At 41.7% G+C, this 25,720-nt stretch overlaps 1 protein-coding gene across 1 annotated transcript; it reads right to left on the minus strand.

Annotated features, from left to right (window-relative positions):
* Positions 1-8,442: 8,442 nt before the first annotated feature.
* On the minus strand, positions 8,443-24,517 carry LOC132874895 (probable splicing factor YJU2B). The gene is made up of 9 exons (XM_060911380.1): positions 24,413-24,517; positions 24,257-24,310; positions 19,346-19,428; positions 19,060-19,115; positions 14,432-14,492; positions 11,055-11,197; positions 10,787-10,959; positions 10,567-10,705; positions 8,443-10,314 (listed from the first exon to the last, which is right to left on the minus strand). Exons 1-9 carry the CDS (start codon positions 24,413-24,415, stop codon positions 9,839-9,841), a joined length of 1,188 nt encoding a protein of 395 aa, XP_060767363.1. The 5' UTR covers positions 24,416-24,517; the 3' UTR covers positions 8,443-9,838.
* Positions 24,518-25,720: the final 1,203 nt, after the last annotated feature.

Genomic DNA, 25,720 nt, shown 5'->3' on the forward strand with positions numbered 1-25,720 from the left:
CCTGTGATGACCTGGCGATTTGTCCAGGGTGTACCCCGCCTTTCGCCCATAGTCAGCTGGGATAGGCTCCAGCTTGCCTGCGACCCTGTAGAACAGGATAAAGCAGCTAGAGATAATGAGATGAGATGAGGTGGTCTTTTTCCCTTCTGCAATCCTTGGTTCCTCCCCAATATATATACCCAGAGTCTTGGCCCTCAGGTCGCGTGCACTGCGTGCATGCCACACATAGGGGTAGAAAGTGAGATGTACTTCTGTCTTGCGGGCTGCACAAATAGCAAGTGTGGAATATTTGTGTAGTACTTCTGAGGCACGTCACTCGTACAATGACCGTGCGTCACTCATGCGTCGCAAAAAGCCCCTACTAGCCGTGCTGCTGACTTGGTTCAAGTGTACAAAAGGAGTACGGGTCCAGTACATAGTGTATGCGTTCTTGATTTGTCGCAAGACCTGTAGAATTTGCATGTGCAGGACCAAAAGTCTCCACGGGCAGTCTGCGACCTTCTACGGCGCTGAACACACACAAGTGCCGCGCAAGTCTCATGCACGGTTTTGCCAAATTTTTTACCATAGACCACCCGTAGCAGCCCGTACAACGGATTGTGAGTGAGGCTTTACAAAGATGACAATTACAAACAGACACTGCTTTATCATAACTGTGAAAGTTGAACACCAAATCAGTTCAAAACAAAACGATGATTTTTACCATGTATTCATTTCCTGGGTTCCAGAAAATGGCCGGAACAGCTGCTGCTCTTCTTCATGCTCTATGCACTGACTGACTGGTCGATAGGTTCGGGATGAAGCTTGCTCACTTGCTCTAGATTCCATGAGATTGTATGTAATCTGCGGGCATCAGGGAGCCGCTATCAATATGCAGGAGACTCCCGGAACTTCTAGGAGACTTGGGATCATATTCCCTGCTCTCACTCCTGTTACTTCCATCGTCCTCCATCACATCTTCTCTATCTACAAGGACAGATCCCTCTACAAGCATGAATCATATGATTGATATTTGTCTCTTACCCTAATTATAGCCAAACATACAATAAAACACACTACATGATGTTAGTGTTGCGAAACACTTTGTCAGAATTGCTAAAAATGGTTTGCTTTCATTTTGAGCTGTACCGTATAAGCTCACCTTGTCTCAAGTCCAGAGTATAATCGGAGGATGATGAGGGGTCTGCTGCTGCTCCACTCTCTGTGAGAGTTTCTGAAACTGAGGGCCATGTGTTTCACAAGTCAAGTTTTGCTCCCAAGTAAATCTCATCTCATCTCATCTCATCTCATCTCATCTCATCTCATCTCATCTCATCTCATCTCATTATCTCTAGCCGCTTTATCCTTCTACAGGGTCGCAGGCAAGCTGGAGCCTATCCCAGCCGACTATGGGCGAAAGGCGGGGTACACCCTGGACAAGTCCCTAAGTAAATCTGATATCTATTATGTTATGTGACGTAGGCTACCTATGACATTTTTTAAGCCCATTATTATTAATCATATTATAGAATAAGGGGCGGCATGGTGGTGTAGTGGTTAGCACGGCCGCCTCACAGCAAGAAGGTCCTGGGTTCGAGCCCAGCGGCCGACGAGGGCCTTTCTGTATGGAGTTTGCATGTTCTCCCCGTGTCCATGTGGGTTTCCTCCGGGTGCTCCGGTTTCCCCCACAGTCCAAAGACATGCAGGTTAGGTTAACTGGTGACTCTAAATTGACCGTAGGTGTGAATGTGAGTGTGAATGGTTGTCTGTGTCTATGTGTCAGTCCTGTGATGACCTGGCGACTTGTCCAGGGTGTACCCCGCCTTTCACCCGTAGTCAGCTGGGATAGGCTCCAGCTTGCCTGCGACCCTGTAGGACAGGATAAAGCGGCTAGAGATAATGGATGGATGGATGTTTCAAATTAGTAATGTTACAATGGTGTGGTGTATGCAAATAACAGTTTATCTAGTCTTGACCTCAGATTACAGATGTAACCAAGGAATCATGTGAAAGTGTCTCAGGTTGTTTTTACCTCGCAGAAGTATTCAAGCAGTTTAGAACTATGGGATTTCATGTCTCATCTGTTTTCACGTGTGCTCACTTTTCGTTGGAAAGAAGTTTGTCAACAGTTGTTTTCCCTCATTTTGCTTTCTCTCTCTTTCCTGATACCCTGATTTAGTCTTCTTGGAGAAAGACACATTACATTAACAGCACTAGGCAACAATTTGTGCTCCAGCAGCAATGATGCTCAACAAAATGTGTTTAGTTATGAATCCTGGTGCAGGTGGAATGGACTAAACCAGGGCTTTTCAAAGTGTGGGGCGCCAGAGCTCTTCAGGGTGGGCGCAACATGAGAAAAAATAAACCAGAATAAGTTACTATTGCGGACATTTAGCAAACTTCAGCTAGCCTTTACCAGAGACAAAATGGATAGATTTTTAGTACCTAAAGCTACAGTGAGTGAGGAGACAGAGTCTGGGCCAAGCAAAAAACCAGACCCTCCAGGATTTCGCGATGTTGAGATTTGCAACGTCAACGCAAATTCAACCAATCCCCGCGAATTCAGGGTGGTGTTGCAATTATATCCAATCACCGCAACTTTCCCGCAAATTTGACCAATCGTTGGTGTCGTCTTGAGGTGACGTCGACAAACTACCTTCCGCCTTACTTCCGTGTATACGTTCAAGAGAAGCAGCATGTGTGCAGTGTTGCCAGATTGGGCGGTTTCAAGTGCATTTTGGCGGGTTTTGAACATATTTTGGTTGGGAAAACGTCAGCAGTATCTGGCAACACTGCATGTGCGAGTCAGTGTTTATATAGGCTTAAATTCTGTTACTGAAAGTGTGTTATGTTTACAGTGAAGGACTGTGTGCACTTTACATTATTTTTTTACTTAATACAAGAAATTAATGGATGCCAACATTTTTGCCAAAATGGTATTTTATTTTCCATTGTTTAGGCAGCTTCAGCATCATACTGTGAGATTCTGTTCAAATTGTTTTTTTTTTTGTTCTATGAAGCCTGAGCCATATTTTATTAGTTTATAATTATTGTTTAATTTAGTCTTCAGGAGAGACTGCCTGCACACAGTACTAGTATTAATAGTTTTTTTTTCTTACATGAAAGCTGAGGCATTTATATTATATTTTAAGGTAACTTCATGTTGTGCTGTGAGGTTCTATGCACTTTAACTTTTGAACCAACAGGTGCATTTGGATAAGTAAAGCCTATTTTTCTGCATTTTTGTAGTCCTGGTAATCTTTTATATTGGTAAAGATGTTTATAGGACCATTTCTTAGTGTCTTTGTTTTTTTAATCAATAGTTTTTCAGTAATAACTTTAATATTTAACATATCACTCAATTTTAATCACAAAAAGAGAAAATCGCAACAATTTCTCACAACTTTCACTTCCTCCCACAATGTAATCGCAACAAAAACCTAAAAAACACCGCAACTTTCATTGCAATTTTTTGGAAACCCCCCTGCAACATCAGACATTTTAGCCTGCAACAATCACAAAAAAGGCCTGCGGAATCCTCGGGGACTGAAAAAAGAAGGAAGTATGACCACGATTATTTAAAGTTTGGATTTTCATGGACTGGATCTGAAGATGCTCCACTGCCACAGTGTGTTGTCTGCCAAGAGGTGCTAGCTAACGATGCTATGAGATGTTTAAAATGTGTAAAAAAAAAAAAAAAAGATGTTTTAAAAAGCACAGATGTTTAAAATGTGTAAAAGAAAAAAATTAAAATGTGTACAACAACCATTTTTTTAAAAAATACGAATGGAACATTAAGTATAAACCCCTGGACTAAACCATTTTGTGCTCAGTAGCCTCATACAGTCTTCACTATTTTTAGGAGATAAAATTCAGTCAGTCATTCATTCAACCAATTTATTCAGACAGTACACTAAATTTACATTGAGTCTGACATTCATTAAACTAAAATATTCAAACAAAAGAAAATATAGTTGCAGACTTTTCAAGGGCCCTAGGAAGTCCAATTCCAAAAAAATTGGGACACTGTAAAACTTCAATAAAAACAGAATGTGAAGATTTGCAAATCATGGAGACCCTATATTTCATTGAAAATAGTACAAAGACAACATAGATGTTGAAACAGATTTAAAAAAAAAAAAAATATATATATATATATATATATATATATATATATATATATATATATATATATGCTCATTTGAATTTGATGTCAGAAACACGTTTCAAAAAAGTTGGGACGGGGCAACAAAAGACTGAAAAAGTTGTGCAATGCTGAAAAAAACTCTAATTTAGTTAATTGCCAACAGGTCAGTAACATGATTGAGTATAAAAAGAGCATCCCAGAGAGTCTGAGTCTCTCAAAATTAAAGATGGGCAGAGGTTCACCACTCTGTGAATGACCGAGTGGGCAAACAATACAACAATTTAAGAATAACATTCCTCAATGTAAAATTGCAGGGAGGAGATGCTGTGTGCAGTCGAGTGACATCAGACAAAGTAAAGACAGAGGTAGGTTTGCCCTCCTCTTTCACTGTCCTACAAAGTCTTGCACAACTTTCAGTGAATCCTGGCTCACTGTCAGCGCAGTGCATCAGTCACACGATACACTGTGCTGAACAAATCTGAACAAGTACTGTAATTCCATGTTGTTATGCTACCCACGGTGATGAGATCATCAAAACATTATTCCCAGTTGCTCCCACGTTTTCCCCTTAATTGATTTAACGGTCATCTTGCTGAAATGTTTACAATCCATTCCAAGTTTAACAATCTTGTAATCGGAAATACGAGATAAATTTGATGTAAAATTTTTTGGACGTAAAAATTCTTTTTTTTTTAAAGCAAGATATAAAAAGGGCAAGGATAAATTCTCTGAGAAGTCATGCGGTAGAAACTTTTATGCTGAAAATGGGACCTGTCTTCTTCTGGGTGACACCGGACAGCATGATTATAAATCATTACTCGTCTACATTTGTGCTAAAGGATGTTCAAGATGAGCAGATTGTGAAGTCGTGAGCTGAGCAAAGGACAGTCTTTATCATTACAGCAACAGGCGAGAATATCCAAGTATGCTACATATTATACATGAGCATAAACTCTTTGGGAAATGCAAATATGTAGGATGTCCATCTACAGCAGGGGTCATCAAACTACGGCCCGCGGGCCAACTCCGGCCCGCCACCCCCCTTTGACCGGCCCCCCAGCCCCTCTGCCCCCCACCACTTGAACCGGCCCTATGAGGCAATCCCCAAAAGTGGTCATGGCCTATTTTTTTAAATTGCTTTTTGGCAAATAATAACATGTCTGCATCTTGTATTTTGTTGATTTTATTAATTAAAATTAATATTTAGTTATAAAATGAACTATTCATATTTTCCGAATTTTCGCCATATGCTCGCGATCAAGCAGTGACAGGCAGCGCATGCGCAGAGAACTGTCAGTGTTCAGGACAGCAAAATGGCTAGCGGTCAACGAAAAGTTGACAGAGAGTGCAGAGTTTTTAAAGAACAGTGGACCACCGATTATTTTTCGTTCAGTGTAAGGACCGTGCAGTTTGTCTTGTATGTAAAGAAAGTGTGTCGGTTTTCAAAGAATATAATCTGTGCCTTCACTACGAAACCCGCCACAAAGAGTATGCTAGTTTGCGAGGGTAAACAAGAGAAGACAGGATTTGGAGGATGAAATGCGGACTGGCTGCACAACAGAATGCATTCCTTCGCCAAACCCAGATCAACCAGGCTGCTGTCCGAGCTAGCTATAAGGTAGCTCACCTACTAGCTACCCATAGAAAGCTGTTTACTGATGGGGACTTTGTTAAAGTATGCATGCTTGCTGTGGCCGAGGAGGCGTGTCCCGACAAGGAGGATGTGCTCAATGCAGTGAGTCTCTCTGCACCTACTATGACCAGGCGAACCGAAGATTTGGGGGACAACGTGTATGACCAGCTGAATGAGAAAGCATCAGAATTCAAGCTTTTTGCTTTGGCCATGGATGAGAGCAATGACGTGCAGGACACAGCACAACTGCTGTGATCTATTGATCATATTATTATAATTTCACTGTTTTTTTTAAATGTATTTATTTTATAGGCCTATTTATTTGACCTTTATTAAGTGCTGCACACAATTATTATTAATATTATTAATAATATCAACAGGCCTACCTATAATTTTCCACTCACCTTTGCCAGTGTCAATCACCTCAACTAGGCAGATGTTTCTTACCTTGACAGCTTTGTTATTTTTATTAGAAAATAAATAAATGGAATACCTGTGGTATTTCAAATTAAAACAAAGTGTGAAGACTCGATTACTACTTTTGCAAACCACTAGTAAAGATAAACAAATATGTGCCAGGAATCAAGTGTGGATATAGTAGTGTGGATATAGTAGTGGGGATGGCCGTGCCAGGCTAGTAATCTCTACTACACAATGAGGCCTGCTGGGGGTCATATTTGTCTGGGTCATACAATTCTATGTTATATAGCTGACCCGACCCCGGCCCCCCATCACAGTCAGGAACGACAATGTGGCCCCCAGAGAAAAAAGTTTGGTGACCCCTGATCTACAGCAATAAAATATCAGAAAACTAGAAAAGCACTCTGAGAGCGCAGACCTCCGCCAAGAATCCTTTAAAAAATTCCGGGATCCAGACGGTGATCCGGATCACCGCCAAAATTTAATGGATTGTTACTTGTGCCCAGTCACACCTCTGGAAAAATTTCAGAGCAATCCGTTCATAACTTTTTCCGTAATGTTGCTAACAGACAAACCAACCAACAAACCAACGCTACTGAAAACATGACCTTCTTGGCGGAGGTAACAAAAAATAGTGCAGAAGCTTGAAGCAGAATGTACAATCACCTTTTATTAAAAAAAAAATATATATTCAGTACTAAGAATTGGGACCGGAACACAGATCTTGCATGCGAATACTCGATGCAAATTGTTTTGGAAGAAGAACCTTGTTCAGGGTCTGTTTACACAGAAGGCCAATTTGATTTCTTTATTCAGTTGAGCGACCAAATACGTTGCTTGCGTAAAGTGGTGAGGAAAAGTTGGCTATTTCAAGGAAAATGTTTTTGAACCAATGAACAATAAAACAAGACATTGTTTCAAGTGAAAACCAGTAGAATAAAATATTGAAGTAAGAACTAGGTGAAACAACAGGTGACCTGAGAAACCTTTGTGACTTTATGTTTTATGATATATCAACATTAGTTCATAAAAACCATGGATGTGTAATCTCTATAGAGACCCGACCTCCTTTGCCCTATATCTAAACCCAACTGACTCTCTGAAGCATAAATTAAATCTCCAAGCTACGATGATGAGCCCACTTGGGTCATCTACTGGTATCTTTTTTTTTTTTGCGGACAGATCCAAGGTTCAGCATCTCTGTGTAAACACAGAGAAAACGTTTACTGGAAGATCTCGAAAAACACTGCTATTGATTTATTACTCCACTCTAACAGTAACAATTGAGAGATTGGGCATGTTTCATCGTCTTACATCAATTCACACGAGAAGTTTCTCCAGATATGAATAATTACACTACCGTTCAAAAGTTTGGGATCACCCAGACAATTTTGTGTTTTCCATGAAAAGTCACACTTTTATTTACCACCATAAGTTGTAAAATGAATAGAAAATATAGTCAAGACATTTTTCTGGCCATTTTGAGCATTTAATCGACCCCACAAATGTGATGCTCCAGAAACTCAATCTGCTCAAAGGAAGGTCAGTTTTATAATAATAATACTTTCGTTTTATATAGCGCCTTTCAAAACACCCAAGGTCGCTTAGGGCCCTGTCACACTATAGCGTTTTGTTCGACGTTTGGTTGCGTTTTTAAAAATTTGAGAAACGCCGGGGAACGTCGACGTTCTTCAAATTAAGTTTCTAGGTCAACGATGTTGTAACGTTCTTGTAACGCTTGGGTAACGCTCAGCCAACGTTCCCTCAGTGTCAGGCGACGTTTGTGGTCCAAAATAGCAGCAAAACCTAGCGTTCTCATAGCGTCCACAGCGCTTTGATAGCGTTATCATAGCATTTGGGTAGCGTCTGCCTTGCGTCCAGGTAATGTTCTGGACGTTACACAGACGCTGGAAAAATTCAGAACGCTGACAGACGTTAGAAAGATGTTGAAAGAGCGTTACATGAGCGTTAAGAACGCTCGGCGAACGCTGACGAACGCTGAAAAACGTTGGCGACACGCTGGACAGACGTTCGATGGACGTTACACAGGCGTTAGGCAAGCGTTACCCAAGCGCTAGGCACGCGCTGGACACTCGACCCTGATGGGCCGGCGTCCGCCTAGCGTCCAGGGAACGTCCTGACTTTCGAGTAACGTTCGAGTAACGCCCGCAAACTTTCGTGTAACGTTCCTCTAACGTGTAAGTAGCGTTTTGATAGAACGTCCTGAATTTTTGTGCACACCCAAAACTATTTTTCACCCTCAGCGTTCGCCGACGTCCCTCGACGTTCCCCAACGTTTGCCGACGCTCGTCTAACTTTCTTGTAACTTTTTTCTAACGTTCTCGACGTTCCTCTGCGTTTCGCAACACGTTACTCGAACACTGGTGAGAACGTCGTAGTGTGACAGGGCCCTTAACAAGGTATCTGTGTAGGTGTGTGTAGGTGCGTATGTAGGTGTATGTGCTTGTGGAAACTAGCAGCCAAAGGCCTCCAAGAAAAGATGTGTTTTGAGATGTTGCTTAAACACTGCCAGTGAAGGGGCATGCTGAATGGTGTTGGGTAGTTTGTTCCACAGAAATGGAGCAGCTACATGAAATGCTCTGTCACTGGTGGCCTTAAGTCTGGAACGAGGAATGACCAGCTGGCCCTTGGATGAGGACCGCAGGGATCTTGAGGGAGTATAGGGGTGGAGGAGCTCAGAGAGGTAATGGGGGGCCAGGCCATGAAGGGACTTGAAAGTGAGGAGGAGGACTTTGTAGATGATGCGAGATTTGATGGGGAGCCAGTGAAGCTGTTTGAGAATGGGGGTGATGTGCTGCCAGGGCCTAGTACCTGTAAGGATCCTGGCAGCAGAGTTCTGGACATATTGCAGTCTGTCTATGGCCTTGTTGGGTAGACCAAGCAGAATAGCATTGCAATAGTCTAGACGGGAGGAGATAAAGGCATGAGTGAGAGTTTCTGTAACTGTGTTTGAAAGTAAGGGCCTGAGTCTGGAGATGTTTCGGAGATGGAAGAAAGCAGATTTACTGACTTTTTTGATATGAGACTGGAATGATGTTATAGCTTCTCTAAACAGCTAAACTGTTTTCAGCTGTGCTAACATGATTGTACAAGGGTTTTCTAATCATCCATTAGCCTTCTGAGGCAATGAGCAAACACATTGTACCATTAGAACACTGGAGTGAGAGTTGCTGGAAATGGGCCTCTATACACCTATGGAGATATTGCACCAAAAACCAGACATTTAGTAGAATTTAGCTAGAATAGTCATTTACCACATTAGCAATGTATAGAGTGTATTTCTGATTAGTTTAAAGTGATCTTCATTGAAAAGACCAGTGCTTTTCTTTCAAAAATAAGGACATTTCAAAGTGACCCCAAACTTTTGAACGGTAGCGTAAGTGTAATGTATATTTTAAACAATGAAGGGTGCTAATAATTGTCCAACAGACTGTACAACAGTTATGTAGCATCTAAAGGTAGGTGATGTGAATTTTAATGACGAACTTTCCGAGACCACCATGAGGATCCAATTTGTATATCATTCTGACCAAGCCTGGTCAGAATGATATACAAATGATTCAGGGTTTCCCAAAACGTTATGATTTATTTCTTTTTGATCAGCTGGCCTACGATGTGTACAACTTCAATTTCAGTCTTCACTGAGCCAAATCGGAGTCTGAGTCACTGTAATCTGGCACTAGTGACGATGCAGAGCAGGTCTGAGTGCTACTGTGTCCTTCTGTCTCACAATGCACCTCTGGAAATGACTTTCCAGCCCTCTCCTCTGTGCTTGGTCTACATGTCTCACGTCTGTCCTCTAAGCACTGTATAGAGGACGAATCAGTGATTTTTGAGTCCGAAGTGGCAATGTTTGGGCATGAAACAGACTCCTGGGTGGAACATGCTGTCAGGCTGGCATCATCAACAATGGCACAACCGTCTGACCTCTTGCGGACAAGGGAACTGCCTGGAGTGGTTTTCAGAGCTTTGGCAGCAGTGGCGCCTCTGCCCTTCTGGCCCAGTTTGTTGAGGAGTCTTCCCACAGCAGTCCTTGTTGGAGTGGAGGAAGATGGAGAAAACCAGGAGCAAGAGGAGATCTGCTGCCTCTTTGCACGCTGTCCATCCTCGTATGCTGTAGCACAAAAAAAAATTAAAATAAAAGAAAAGAAAGAGAATGACTCACAATGGTTTATAATCACTGAGCATTCATCATTGATATTTGGTCACTGTTTCCTCTTGGTGGAATCACATGACTGAATCAAAAAGTGCTGAAGCTAGGCATGAATAAGTTCTCAGACTTTAAGTGGCAAATGTTTCTTTAACAAACTGTGATAAAGGTTTAATAGTTATCAATCAATTCATCATGACATCAATCGTTTCTTACAGTCAGGGCTCTGGAAGGTGAGTAGCGAAGCGAGCTTTTTGTCCTCGTTCTTTTCAGGCACCAAAGGTATAGACAGACACATCCTCTTCCTCACGGTGTTGTCTTTCTCCTCCTCTTCACATTTGACCATCTTCTCTTCCTACATGACAAACATATGCATGAGAATACATGTGATCATGTGAAGCTTCTGCAAGTGAGATCTACTCTGGCATTAACGTACCCTAAACTTCTTGCGAAGGCAGCAGTGGAGATCAAAGTCGTCTTTCCATCTAGCCTGGCGCTGTTGAATCTCAGTAAGAGATGGAATGGCAGCACGCAGCTTCTCTCTGTCTTTCCCACCGTGCTCCAGCTTGTACATGGGATCAGTCTCGAGCTTTTCCTTCTCACTGTGTTCTAAGAGACAGACACACAGAACAGGGGTGTAGGAAACAACCAACTATCACTACAGCAGCGTTAGAAACATCAGGGTGTGTGTGCGCGCACTGTACCAGTGGTGAGTATTTGTTCATTTTCAGTCATGTTCCATCTCTCCTCTTTGCGACTTGCGCCGCTCACGATGACGTAATCGCATGTGGCTGGATCTGTCTGTATCTCAATGTAGTTCACACACAGGTGGCACTTCATTCGGAACCTAGAGTTCAGTAAAAACAGTAGAACGTTGAGAATGTTAAACAAGAGTGCTCTGAGAGCACAATATCCCCCGCTGGAAACTATGCCATAACTCTGGTGAAATGCGACTGAATTGAACGAAATTGCAAGATGCATATTACTGACATACAACAAAGAATCCTGTCAAGTTTCGTGAAATTCCTCCAATAACTGTGAGAGGAGTTGATTTCAGAAGGTGAGTACCCTTCCTGGGACGGATGGCCAGACATCGCCATGAGATAATCCCTCTTTAGGCCTTTCAGCCAGCGGGGGATAAAAATTGTGAGGGAAGTTGATTTCAGAAAGCAAGCACACCTTGATGAACTTGCCAAAGTACAAGTTTGTTAATAATCAAGGGCATAACTCTGGGAAAATCTGCCCAAATTAAACGAAATTTCAATATGCGTATAACTGTCATATACAGCCCCGATTCCAAAAAAGTTGGGACAAAGTACAAATTGTAAATAAAAATGGAATGCAATGATGTGGAAGTTTCAAAATTCCATATTTTATTCAGAATAGAACATAGATGACATATCAAATGTTTAAACTGAGAAAATGTATCATTTAAAGAGAAAAATTAGGTGATTTTAAATTTCATGACAACAACACATCTCAAAAAAGTTGGGACAAGGCCATGTTTCCCACTGTGAGACATCCCCTTTTCTCTTTACAACAGTCTGTAAACGTCTGGGGACTGAGGAGACAAGTTGCTCAAGTTTAGGGATAGGAATGTTCACCCATTCTTGTCTAATGTAGGATTCTAGTTGCTCAACTGTCTTAGGTCTTTTTTGTCGTATCTTCTGTTTTATGATGCACCAAATGTTTTCTATGGGTGAAACATCTGGACTGCAGGCTGGCCAGTTCAGTACCCGGACCCTTCTTCTACGCAGCCATGATGCTGTAATTGATGCAGTATGTGGTTTGGCATTGTCATGTTGGAAAATGCAAGGTCTTCCCTGAAAGAGACGTCGTCTGGATGGGAGCATATGTTGCTCTAGAACCTGGATATACCTTTCAGCACTGATGGTGTCTTTCCAGATGTGTAAGCTGCCCATGCCACACGCACTAATGCAACCCCATACCATCAGAGATGCAGGCTTCTGAACTGAGCGCTGATAACAACTTGGGTCGTCCTTCTCCTCTTTAGTCCGAATGACACGGCGTCCCTGATTTCCATAAAGAACTTCAAATTTTGATTCGTCTGACCACAGAACAGTTTTCCACTTTGCCACAGTCCATTTTAAATGAGCCTTGGCCCAGAGAAGACGTCTGCGCTTCTGGATCATGTTTAGATACGGCTTCTTCTTTGAACTATAGAGTTTTAGCTGGCAACGGCGGATGGCACGGTGAATTGTGTTCACAGATAATGTTCTCTGGAAATGTTCCTGAGCCCATTTTGTGATTTCCAATACAGAAGCATGCCTGTATGTGATGCAGTGGCGTCTAAGGGTCCGAAGATCACGGCACCCAGTATGGTTTTCCAGCCTTGACCCGTACGCACAGAGATTCTTCCAGATTCTCTAAATCTTTTGATGATATTATGCACTGTAGATGATGATATGTTCAAACTCTTTGCAATTTTACACTGTCGAACTCCTTTCTGATATTGCTCCACTATTTGTCGGCGCAGAATTAGGGGGATTGGTGATCCTCTTCCCATCTTTACTTCTGAGAGCCGCTGCCACTTCAAGATGCTCTTTTTATACCCAGTCATGTTAATGACCTATTGCCAATTGACCTAATGAGTTGCAATTTGGTCCTCCAGCTCTTCCTTTTTTGTACCTTTAACTTTTCCAGCCTCTTATTGCCCCGTCCCAACTTTTTTGAGATGTGTTGCTGTCATGACATTTCAAATGAGCCAATATTTGGCATAAAATTTCAAAATGTCTCACTTTCGACATTTGATATGTTGTCTATGTTCTACTGTGAATACAATATCAGTTTTTGAGATTTGTAAATTATTGCATTCCGTTTTTATTTACAATTTGTACTTTGTCCCAACTTTTTTGGAATCGGGGTTGTAACAAAGCCTTTTGCCAAATTTGGTGAAATTCTTCCACAAATTGTGAGAGAAGTTGATTTCAGAAGAACATACACCCTCATGAAATTGTCAAAGTACAAGTTATTGAATCAAGAGTCAAAACTCTGGGAAAATTTTCACAAACGAAATTAAATCGCAATATGCGTATTACCGTCATATAACAAGGCCTTTTGCCAAGCTTCGACAAATTCATCCAAAAATTGTGAGAGGAGTTGATGTCAGAATGCGAGCACACCTCCAGGAAATTGTGAAAGTACAAGGTTGTTAATCGAGGGCTGTAACTCTGGTAAAATGTGACCAAATTGAACAAAATAACAATATACGTACTACCGACATACCTGTATAACGATGCCTTTTGCCAAGTTCTGTGAAATTCCTCCAAAAATTGTGAGAGGAATTGATTTCAGAAGGAAAACACACTCTCATGAAATTGTCAAAGTATAATTTTGTTAATCAAGGGCTAAAACTCTGATAAAATGTGACCAAATTTAACGAAATTGCAATATGCATGCTACCAATATATAACAAAGAATCCTGCCATGTTTCGTGAAATTCCTCCAAAAATTGTGAGGAGTTGATTTCAGAAGGTGAGCACCCTTCCCAGGACGGACAGATGGAAATCGCCACGACATAATCCCCCTTCAGGCCTTTCAGCCAGCGGGGGATAAAAATTATTTTGGGTATATACATAATCTTCCAAGCCCAGCTGGTAGACTCTCTACCCAATCACAGGCAGCTGTGAGATCATGTATGTGGAAGAGGGTAGAGCGTGCACTTAATCTGAAAAGATGTCGTGGGTAGCTGTGGTATCATAACAGAGAGCTGGTTGGTGGGTGGAAATCAGCCAAGACAAAATCAGAAAGAAAATGGAGGAAGGGGGGAAATTAACTGAACAGAACTCAACATAGCCAAAACTGTCGCAGTGAATGATTTGGTTAAAAAAAAAAATCTACATTATGATACAAGACTATCACTATCCATATGATATGATATTTTGGTCTGATTATCATAAATGTATTCAGAAAAATAGTAACACCTTATTTTTGTTAAACTAATGGTGTTGAATAATACTAGAATTATAGATTCGTGTTACGGTGTGCATCAGTCGTTTAGACTGAGAGTCAGTCCAATCCCAAATGAATTTATATACGATGGCAAAGGCATCCAAGTTACCTGTATATCGGCGTAGTGTAGTAATTGCCCACTTTCTTCTTTTCTGCATTGTATCGAACCCCTAAAAAGTAAAGCAACAGTCTGAGGTTAAAAACAGATGTACAGGTTCTGCATGCGAGAATGAGGTTCTATCAACGGGAAGTCGGAAACTGTTGTGTTTTTAATGTTAGTAAATTACTTTTTTAAAGGAATATTTGGATCAAAATAAAATCCCACAATTTACGTCTTACCCCTGCATGAGCTATGATTTCAGTGATAGCACCAAGCGAGTGCACGACAATCGACATCTGAAATTAAATTAGTTACGATGCAACTCAAAGTGACGACAAACCCAAATGTGAACGGTAATGCAAGTGGTCCGACGTTTCTTCAGTTCCCCATTCGCAACGTCAGCACCTTCAGTTAGTTCCCTTTAACTCAAAAACATCAGGAAAACTTACTATAACTGTCAATTTATCCTCTCAAATTGACCTCTCCTTAAATGTGTTACGAAGAAATAATCTGCTAACAAACAAGCAGTTTTCACACTGACTAGCGCATCATTAACGGTAGGCTATAGAGGACTTTCACTAACGTCACAGATTTTTGTTTTTCATCCAGCATCCGCCATATTGCCTGGTAAACAAATTAACAGCTGCGACAGTTAATAATAAAAATTGAGAACTGCAGTCAGTACAATCTCTCTGAAACGATTAAAAATTTATTTTACCAGCAGATCACGTTACATCTAAAAGCTGAAACATGCAGGCATCACAGAGCCAGATCATTTACCCACAAATGTATTTATTTATAATTTATTCTGCACACTTCTCTCTCTCTCTGTATGCGTGTGTTAAATGCAGAGAAGGAATTTCACTGTGCTTGAGTTACATGTGACAAAAATAAAGGCTGCTGCTTAATTTACCCACAAGTGTATTTATTGCACTTGAAAAGTGTTCAGGAAACCAGCTACCAGATTTGGGACATAACGATGTCCTGAACTATTTAGTTAGTTAGTAAGTAAGTAAGTAAGTAAGTAATGCCGCTTTTCCACTACCAACGCGGCTGAGTTGGGCTGAGCCGTGCTGAGTTGGGCTGAGTCGAGCTGAGCGGGGCTGTTGGAGTTGCATTTTGACTACAACCGCGCTGAACCGTGCTGGCTGGAAGTGGGTGGACACATCGGGTGGAGTTAGTGAAAGTGGGTGGACGTCACGTGATGTCGTTAGGCGGCGCAAACAGTGACATCAGTGACCTTTTAAGCGGTAGTCTCACGACCCGGATAGTAAACAATAAACATGGAGGACATGGAGTCGTTAGTGTTGCTGGTCTTGGTGCTGTGGCTTGTTGTCACCGACAACGCCAACAGATACTGGCAAGAGCGTATAGATGAGGCGAGGCACATGAGGCTTCAGAAATTCTCGTAATTCTTCTTCTTCCGGGTTTATGGTGTTTACAGATCCCAGCGTGCTCGCGGGGCATGTGTGGGCGTGTGAGGGCACTCCTCCTCACCAATCAGTGCACAGGGGAGTGTCTGCTCACGCCCCCAGCCTCACTCGGCTCGGTTTGGCTCGCTTCAGCCCCACTCCAAAACCGTGCAAGTTTTGGGTGCTGAGTAGGGCTGAAGCGAGCTGAGTCATGCTGCTCTGAGGTAGTCGAAACGCGAGCCGTGTCGGGCTGAAGTGAGCTGAAAAGGGCAACAAGAAAGAAAGAAAGAAAGAAAGAAAGAAAGAAAGAAAGAAAGAAAGAAAGAAAGAAAAGCACAACTTTATTCATCACACACTTGTGAAATTTCCTCTCTGCATTTAACCCATCTGAAGCAGTGAACACACACATGCACACAAGTGAGCAATGAGCACACACACACACATACCCAGAGCAGTGGGCAGCCATGCTAACACCGCCCGGGGAGCAGTTGGGAGTTCGGTGCCTCACTCAAGGGCACCTCAGCCCAAGGCCGTCCCGTATTAACCTAACCGCATGTCTTTGGACTGTAGGGGAAACCGGAGCACCCGGAGGAAACCCACGCAGACACAGGGAGAACATGCAAACTCCACACAAAAAGGCCCTCGCCAGCTGCTGGGTTCGAACCCAGGACCTTCTTGCTGTGAGGCGACCGTGCTAACCACTACACCGTGCCGAATATTTAGTATTCGGACTTCTAACTACACCGGAGATGCTAAAGGCAGGCAAAAGTACAGATGCCTCCCAATATGCCGAAATGTGATGAGAAATTCTCATTCTCATTATCTCTAGCCGCTTTATCCTTCTACAGGGTCGCAGGCAAGCTGGAGCCTATCCCAGCTGACTACGGGCGAAAGGCGGGGTACACCCTGGACAAGTCGCCAGGTCATCACAGGGCTGACACATAGACACAGACAACCATTCACACTCACATTCACACCTACGCTCAATTTAGAGTCACCAGTTAACCTAACCTGCATGTCTTTGGACTGTGGGGGAAACCGGAGCACCCGGAGGAAACCCACGCAGACACGGGGAGAACATGAAAACTCCACACAGAAAAGCCCTCGCCGGTCACGGGGCTCGAACCCGGACCCTCTTGCTGTGAGGCGACAGCGCTAACCACTACACCACCGTGCCGCCCTGATGAGAAATTTCTGAGAAAAATATTTTATGATGACAAAGGTAAGCTCGAAAACAAAACCCCCAAAAAGTACAAAAAAAACCAAAACAACAAAACATGGAATAAAATTATTTGATGGTAAGAAGGATTTTTTTTTCATTTTTCAAGAATCATCATCATCATCATCATCATCGCATTTTTCACAAACTGCTTCTGTCATTTTGCTGGTTTGTTTACATTCTTCATCTTACAGCATTAAAATTTGTTGAATTTTTTTCGACTGATTCAAAAGCTCAAAGCAGCTTTAAAATTACATCACTGAAATGTCCAAGGAAGAATTAAATAAATGTCTAAATCTATCCTATACCTCGGCACAACAGCAAGACGGCAGTTTCTACAAAAAACAAAACAAAAGTCATGCAGCCATCGATAGGTTTTTAAGAAGTCTGCCTCAGCGGAAATTATTTTGTTGGACATTTTGTATAAAGTTTTTATTCATCGAATTTGCAAAAAAATAATAATACTCCGTTTCACAAAATCCAGTCAATGTAGATAGAATAAAACAATTATTTCACTCGCTGTACATGGCTAATAGCCAACTCAGTGCTATGCGCTTCATCAGCTATCAGCTCGTGTACGACTCGATTTCATGGAATAATTGTTAAATAGCACGTCCAAAGCCCGTATCCATGTCAACATTTTAACGTTGCACAGAGCTTTCACATTAACCTGATATAAAATGTTCTCCACACACGGGGATGTTTTTATTCCTGTTTAACCGCAGCTTGCTATTTTTCTCGTCTTTCGGGGTTCTTCGGGAAGCGGTGAAAAGTTAAACCAGTTTTACCTCCATGTCTGTTATTACATCCAAAAGCACTACATGTCTCTGACGTTATTTTAGATGTAACTTCTGCAAGTTTTTCTGCAGATGTTTACTGAACTGGGCTTACAATCCTTTGCGGACACTTGTGCCAGTCGCTGGCAAAACACAAAGCTCATCAGGCAACATGGCCGCGTAAACAAATCCGCAGTTGCAATGATGTCACATGAAAGTCCTCATACATTTTGACTCCTATACCCAAAAAGCAATAACCTGAAGCCACACCCTCATCTGCATCTATTTGCACCAACCCATTTGCTGAAGAATCTGTCCCTGTTACAGAGTTGTACAGTTTGAGAAATCCTGTGCAATCTAATATGCTATGATTCTTGCAGTTTGAGGTGAGCATGTGATGATTTTCGCTCACAATCATCAAGAATATGTCGCGGCTGAAGGGAAAGCAATCTACGCTGAATTTTTACGTTTTGAACTTTAACCTTAACATTTAATACTGACATTCTCCTCGAAAAGGCAAAGTTGTCTTCTTGGGATACTCGTGTAGTCCTTAAATAATATTGGCTGGCTTTGAGGGGCATATCAGATATATTCCATTCAGCGAGCATGATACTAAAGGAGTCAAAGACGAGTTCAATATCATGTTAGCTGAATGGAATATACAGTATCTGATATACCATGAAAAAAGCTAATATATTATTATAATAATATAATTGCTTTTTTCATGGTATATCAGATATACCATGAAAAAAGCAATTATTATTATAATTATTTAAAAAAACCTTATTCATACACATTCAATTGAACCATTTCGCTAGCGCAGAAGTTTTATGTGTAATACGTATCTTATAGCATTTTCAATTCACTGCAACAGTTTACTGCAGGCACCGCCGGCAATAAAGAAATGTTTCTGTACATACACAGCAGAAAACTCTCTCACTGAGTATTCACATCAGCTCCGACGTGTGACATGTCTTGACAACCATGCAATATCGTAAACCGTATTGCACGCTCATTCTCTATTAGGTACAGTGGTGTAATACACGTAGGATAAGCAATATGCTAACAATACTGCACGCTATCAAACCCACTAGAAGGGAATAGAAGACGTTTTTATTCCATCAAAAAAGTGTCCTGTATGGATAATAAGAAATTGTGTGTTCAAGCATACTTGGGGTTCGAGAGGAAGTTCAAAAGAGCTGTTTCACTTACAAACCTCAGGAAACTTACCCATGCCTATGTGATTCTTGCAGCCATCACACCAGATATTGTAGGGCATCTCAAACCTGCCACACACACATTAGCATATCGGTTTCTCTTTTATTGAGCAGCATTTTGACTTCAAGTGTGAGTAAAAAAAAAAAACCAGCTAGAATACCAACAACCACTGTTTCAGCTCCACTCAATACAGTGGGTGATACATGGATCTCTAAAGGCTGAGTGCAAACATTGAGAGAGAGAGAGAGAGAGAGAGAGAGAGAGAGAGAGAGAGAGAGAGAGAGAGAGAGAGAGTTACCTGATAATGAGGATGCCCTGTGAGAGCTTCCTGGCTCTCTCACGCAGTGGATGAGTTTTCCAGTAGCCATTGATGGAGCGATGCTGCAGACCAAGAGAGACATGGGGGCAAGGTTTCAGCACGTGCGACAGTTTGACATCACAAATTTGTTTTCCTTACAAATGGTACTGAGAAACATGTCATTTAATACAAGCACATGCAACAAGATATACAATTTGTCACCCACTTAAGTATTTCCATTTGGGGTGGAACACTACTGGTCGGGTAGGTTGCTCATCCAGATTTTAAAACATTAGGTGGATTGAATGTGCTGAGCCACTGAGGTGCACAAGTCAGTGCATTCTTAGTGCCGGTCCCAAGCCCATATAAATGAGGAGGGTTGCATCAGGAAGGGCATTCGGCGTAAAATTCATGCCAAATCAACTACGGTATGTGGATGATGAAGAGGACTTTCATACCAGATTGGTTGAGGCCCAGTTCATCAATAACCACCACTGGAACGGCTTCCCAGCAGGGTACCAGTGGTAACTATGCCACTGGTGGGAAAAGGAGGAGAAGGAGAGGTGGAAGATGAATTCAGAAGAAATGTGAGAAGAGAAAAGGCAGGACGACTGGAATTGAAAGTTGGAACTTGAAATGTTGGCACGATGACTGGTAATGATGGAGAGGAGAAAGACTGACATCCTTTGTGTACAAGAAACAAAGTGGAAGGCAAGTAAGGCCAAGAACATCTGAGGTGGTTTCAAGCTTATCTATCATGGTGTGGATGGGAAGAGAAATGGTGTAGGGGGTAATCCTGAATGAAGAGCATGTTAAGAGTGTGTTGGAGGTAAAGAGAGTGAGTGACAGAGTGAGGAGTGTGAAGCTGGAAATCGAAGGGTGGGTGGGTGGTGATGAACATTGTTAGCGCACATGCCCCTCAAGTGGGGTGCGAGATGGAGGAGAAAGAAGAATTCTGGAGTGAGTTGGATGAAGTGTTTGAAAGTGTACCAAAAAAGGAAAGAGTGGTAACTGAAGCAGACCTAAATGGGCCTGTTGGAGAAGGGAACAGAAGTGATGAGGGGGTGATGGGTAGGTATGGAGTGAAGCAGAGAAACGTGAAAGGGCAAATGGTGGTGGATTTCGCAAAGAGGACAGAAATGGCTGTGGTGAATACATACTTTAAGAAGAAAGAACAGCATAAAGTAACACAAGAGTGGAGGAAGGTGTTCTCAGGTGGACTATACAGTGGTGCTTGAAAGTCTGTGAACCCTTTAGAATTTTCTATATTTCTGCATAAATATGACCTAAAACATCATCAGATTTTCGCACAAGTCCAAAAAGTAGATAAAGAGAACCCAGTTAAACAAATGAAACAAAAATATTATACTTGGTCATTTATTTATTGAGGAAAATGATCCAATATTACATATCTGTGAGTGGCAAAAGTATGTGAACCTCTAGAATTAGCAGTTAATTTGAAGGTGAAATTAGAGTCAGGTGTTTTCAATCAGTGGGATGACAATCAGGTGTGAGTGGGCACCCTGTTTTATTTAAAGAACAGGGATCTATCAAAGTCTGATCTTCACAACACATGTTTGTGGAAGTGTATCATGGCACGAACAAAGGAGATTTCTGAGGACCTCAGAAAAAGCGTTGTTGATGCTCATCAGGCTGGAAAAGGTTACAAAATAATCTCTAAAGAGTTTGGACTCCACCAATCCACAGTCAGACAGATTGTGTACAAATGGAGGAAATTCAAGACCATTGTTACCCTCCCCAGGAGTGGTCGACCAACAAAGATCACTCCAAGAACAAGGCGTGTAATAGTTGGCGAGGCCACAAAGGACCCCAGGGTAACTTCTAAGCAACTGAAGGCCTCTCTCACATTGGTTAATATTAATGTTCATGAGTCCACCATCAGGAGAACACTGAATAACAATGGTGTGCATGGCAAGGTTGCAAGGAGAAAGCCACTGCTCCCCAAAAAGAACATTGCTGCTCATCTGCAGTTTGCCAAAGATCATGTGGACAAGCCAGAAGGCAATTGGAAAAATGTTTTGTGGACAGGTGAGACCAAAATAGAACTTTTTGGTTTAAATGAGAAGCGTTATGTTTGGAGAAAGGAAAACACCGCATTCCAGCATAAGACCCTTATCCCATCTGTGAAACATGGTGGTGGTAATATCATGGTTTGGGCCTGTTTTGCTGCATCTGGGCCAGGACGGCTTGCCATCATTGATGGAACAATAAATTCTGAATTATACCAGCGAATTCTAAAGGAAAATGTCAGGACATCTGTCCATGAACTGAATCTCAAGAGAAGGTGGGTCATGCAGCAAGACAACGACCCTAAGTGCACAAGTCATTCTACCAAAGAATGGCTAAAGAAGAGTAAAGTTAATGTTTTGGAATGGCCAAGTCAAAGTCCTGACCTTAATCCAATCGAAATGTTGTGGAAGGACCTGAAGCGAGCAGTTCATGTGAGGAAACCCACCAATATCCCAGAGTTGAAGCTGTTCTGTACGGAGGAATGGGCTAAAATTCCTCCAAGCCGGTGTGCAGGACTGATCAACAGTTACCAGAAACGTTTATTTGCAGTTATTGCTGCACAAGGGGGTCACACCAGATACTGAAAGCAAAGGTTCACATACTTTTGCCACTCACAGATATGTAATATTGGATAATTTTCCTCAATAAATAAATGAGCAAGTATAATATTTTTGTCTCATTTGTTTAACTGGGTTTTCTGTATCTACTTTTAGGACTTGTGTGAAAATCTGATGTAGAAAATTCTAAAGGGTTCACAAACTTTCAATCACCACTGTATTTTATGTCAGAGATGCAAGCTGAAGGAGATTGGAGACTGCAAAGTAATAGCAGGGGAGAGTGTAGCTAAGCAACATCTCTGCTGGTGGTTGGGAAGATGACCTAAGAGGTTAAAAAAAAGAGGAAGAAAGAGAAAGCTAAACCAAAAATCAGATGGTGGAAGTTGAAGGAGGAAGATTGTAAGTCAGAATTTAGGGATATGGTAAGACAGACATTGGGTGAAGAGGCATTAGATGATTGGACAACTATGGCAGGAGTGGTGAAGGAGACAGCTTGGAAGGTACTGGGAGTGACACCAGAACAAAGAAAGGAAGACAAGGAGACTTGGTGGTGGAATGAGGAAGTCCAGGAGAGTATAAGGAGGAAAAAGTTGGCAAAGCAAAACTGGGATAAAAAGAGAGATGAAGAGAGCAGACAAGAATAAAAGGAGATGTGAGGGGGGGGGCAAAAAGAGCAGTGGCAAATGTGAAGGAAAAGGTGCATGATGAACGATATGAAAGGTTAGAAACTGAGGATGGAGAAAATGACCTGTACTAATGAGCAAGATAAGATCAAGCTGGGAAGGATGTGCAGCAGGTTAGGCTGATAAAGAATGCAGATGGAAATGTGCTGACAAGTGAAGAGTGTGTGCTGAGAAGGTGGATGGAGTATACCAGATGATATACCAGTGGAGGCATGGAGATGCAACAGAGAGATGGCAATTGACTTTTTGACTAGATTGTTTAACAAGATCTTGGAAAGTGAGAGGATGCTGGAGGAGTAGAGAAGTAGTATACTGGTACCAATATTCAAGAACAAGGACGATGTCCAGTGCTGCATTAACTATAGAGATATAAAGTTGACCAGCCACAGCATGAAGTTATGGGAAAGAGTATTGGAAGCTCAACTAAGAGGAGAGGTGGAGATATGTGATCAGCCATATGGTTTCATGCCAGGAAAGAGTTCTACAGACGCAATATTTAATTTGAGAATATTGATGGAAAAGTACCTAGAAGGTCAAAAGGAGCTGCACTGTTTGTTTGTGAATGTAGAGGACAGCATGACAGCAGTGAGATGTGCAGTGGGAAGGACCGAGGCATTTAAAGCGGATGTTGGATTGCACCAGGGCTCGGCTGTAAGCCCTCTTCTGTTTGCAACGATCATGGACAGGTTGACAGACGACATCAGGCAAGAGGCCCCATGGACAATGATGTCTGCAGATGATCTTGTGATCTGTAATGAGAACAGGGAGCAAGTGGAGGAAAACTTGGAGATATGGAGGTACGCACTAGAGAGAAGGGGAACGAAAGTCAGGAGGGAAACAGAGTATGTGTGTGAATGAGGGTGAGGACAGTGGAATGGTACAGCTGCAAGGAATAGAAGTGGTCAAAGCAGATGAGTTCAAATACCTGGGGTCAACTGTACAAAGTAATGGCGAGTGTGGAAGAGAAGTGAAGGAGAGTGCAAGCAGGTTGGAATAGATGGAGGAGAGTGTCCAGAGTGATTTGGGACAGAAGGGTACCAGCAAGAGTGAAAGGGAAAATGTACAAGACGGTACTAAGAGCAGTCGTATGGTTTGGAAACAGTGGTACTGACAAAAAGACGGGACGCTGAACTGGAGGTAGCAGAGTTGAAGATGTTGAGATTCTCATTGGGAGTGACAAAGGTGGACAAGATGAGAACATTAGAGGGACTGCACATGTAGGACGACTTGGAGACAAAGTGAGAGAGGCAAGATTGAGATGGTTGGGCCACGTACAGAGGAAAGATCCAGGGTATATTGGGAAAAGAATGCTGGAGATAGAGTTGCCAGGTAGAAGGAAAAGAGGAAGACCAAAGATGAGATATATTGATGTGGTGAAGGAGGACATGAGGATGGTTGGTGCTACAGAAAAAGACACGGAGGACAGGAGGAGATGGAGGGACGTTATCCGCTGTGGTGACCCCTAACAGGAACAGCCGAAAGAAGAAGAAGGTGGATTGGTTGTGCTAAACTGCTCCCGCCGAGGTGTGGAAGAGTGTGCGCGTGCGCATGATGTCCTGTTGTCTGATCCACTGGGATCCCGACCAGGATAAACCGAGTGCTAAAGATGAACAAACGAACACAAGGAAAATCCCACTCACCTTAGCAGGGTCAAAATCAGGAGGGTAATATTTGTTCACTCCTTTTCTCTCTCCCTAAAGAAGACACCAGTATTCAGTACAAACAAACAAAAAGCAAAATGTTAACATTATATCACACATTGTACTTTGAGTGCTAGAGTGTCCAAAGTCACCAACCATGATGGCAGCTCAGTGTCAGTCAACTCAGTCCAGAAGACCTGAGCTAGAGAGACAGAAAGAAAAGAGATCTGATCAGGAATATACCCTAATGAAGCGCTTCACACGTCCTCGTTATTTATTGAGAAAATCTTTAAATATCATTATTCCAGATTCGTGACTAGATACCTTGATCAAAATTTATTTCACGGCCTCTTTCACGAAACCAGTATCCAATCTTGACACAGTGAACAGAACAGTTCATCGGAACTGGAATCGGAATCGAGTTTATTGCCAAGTTCGTTCTCATACACAAGGAATTTGCTTCGGTGATTGGTGCTTGAACAGTTAAAATACATGCCCTCGGTATTTGCTGAGTAAATCTTTAAACGTCATTATTCCCCATTCGGGACTAAACATTTCATACATGTCACCCCCTACGGATTTCCCGTATTCCCTACGGACTTTGGCATTTTAAAAATGGTACGGGCGTAGTGGTATTCAACTACGGATTTTTCTACATTTTCACCTTAAAATTATTTTGATTTATTACCATCAAAAAATCGTCATGAAATACGAAAATGCATGGGAGCCGCCATTTTCTACATTTAGAATTACTCAACCGGTACTTCCGCTAGTACCAACAACACTGCAAAAAATGATTTCTTGTTGAGAGAAAATATCTTTAATATGGGTGAATTTATCTATTATTTCTTGTTAGAAGTTTACTAGAACTCAAATGTAAGATTATTTAGCTTACTTTGAGACACTTTTACTAATTTCAAGCCTTAAATTTTCTTATTCCATTGGCAGATAATTTTGCTCATTTTAAGCATTCAATTCTAGAAAGAAGCAAAATTATCTGCCAATAGAATAAGAAAATTTAAGGCTTGAAATTAGTAAAAGTGTCTCAAAGTAAGCTAAATAATCTTATATTTGAGTTCTAGTAAACTTCTAATAAGAAATAATAGATAAATTCACCCATATTAAAGATATTTTCTCTCAACAAGAAATCATTTTTTGCAGTGAAGCCATTCCAAATGTCTGAGCATGCGCAATTGTGATTTTCCTGCACACCGAGCGGGAAATAACAACACATGTATAGAATCGATTTTGTGCCAAAATGTTCATACAATACTTTTGAAATATCAAACAAAAACGATAAATTAAAAAAAAAAGTCATTTTTTTTTTAGACTGGCAAACAAATTATTCGTGTAATCGTGCAAAATATCAGTCTATTACTCTTCAGAAACCTTTTATTTTTGTTCCGCGTCTTTCTCAGTTTTGTTTGACGTAATTTATTTTGGTTGCGATTCCAGCTTTCTCGT

The sequence above is a fragment of the Neoarius graeffei genome, chromosome 27, assembly GCF_027579695.1.
Source record: "Neoarius graeffei isolate fNeoGra1 chromosome 27, fNeoGra1.pri, whole genome shotgun sequence".
Lineage (NCBI taxonomy): Eukaryota > Metazoa > Chordata > Actinopteri > Siluriformes > Ariidae > Neoarius > Neoarius graeffei.

Bases quoted from the DNA above. Each gene is read 5' to 3' on its own strand.
- LOC132874895 (XM_060911380.1), bottom strand. The intron at 10,960-11,054 runs GTACAGTGCGCG...TCTGTCTCTTAG, and splicing joins TGAACAAATACTCACCACTG to AACACAGTGAGAAGGAAAAG. The intron at 10,706-10,786 runs GTACGTTAATGC...TTTGTCATGTAG, and splicing joins GCCTTCGCAAGAAGTTTAGG to GAAGAGAAGATGGTCAAATG.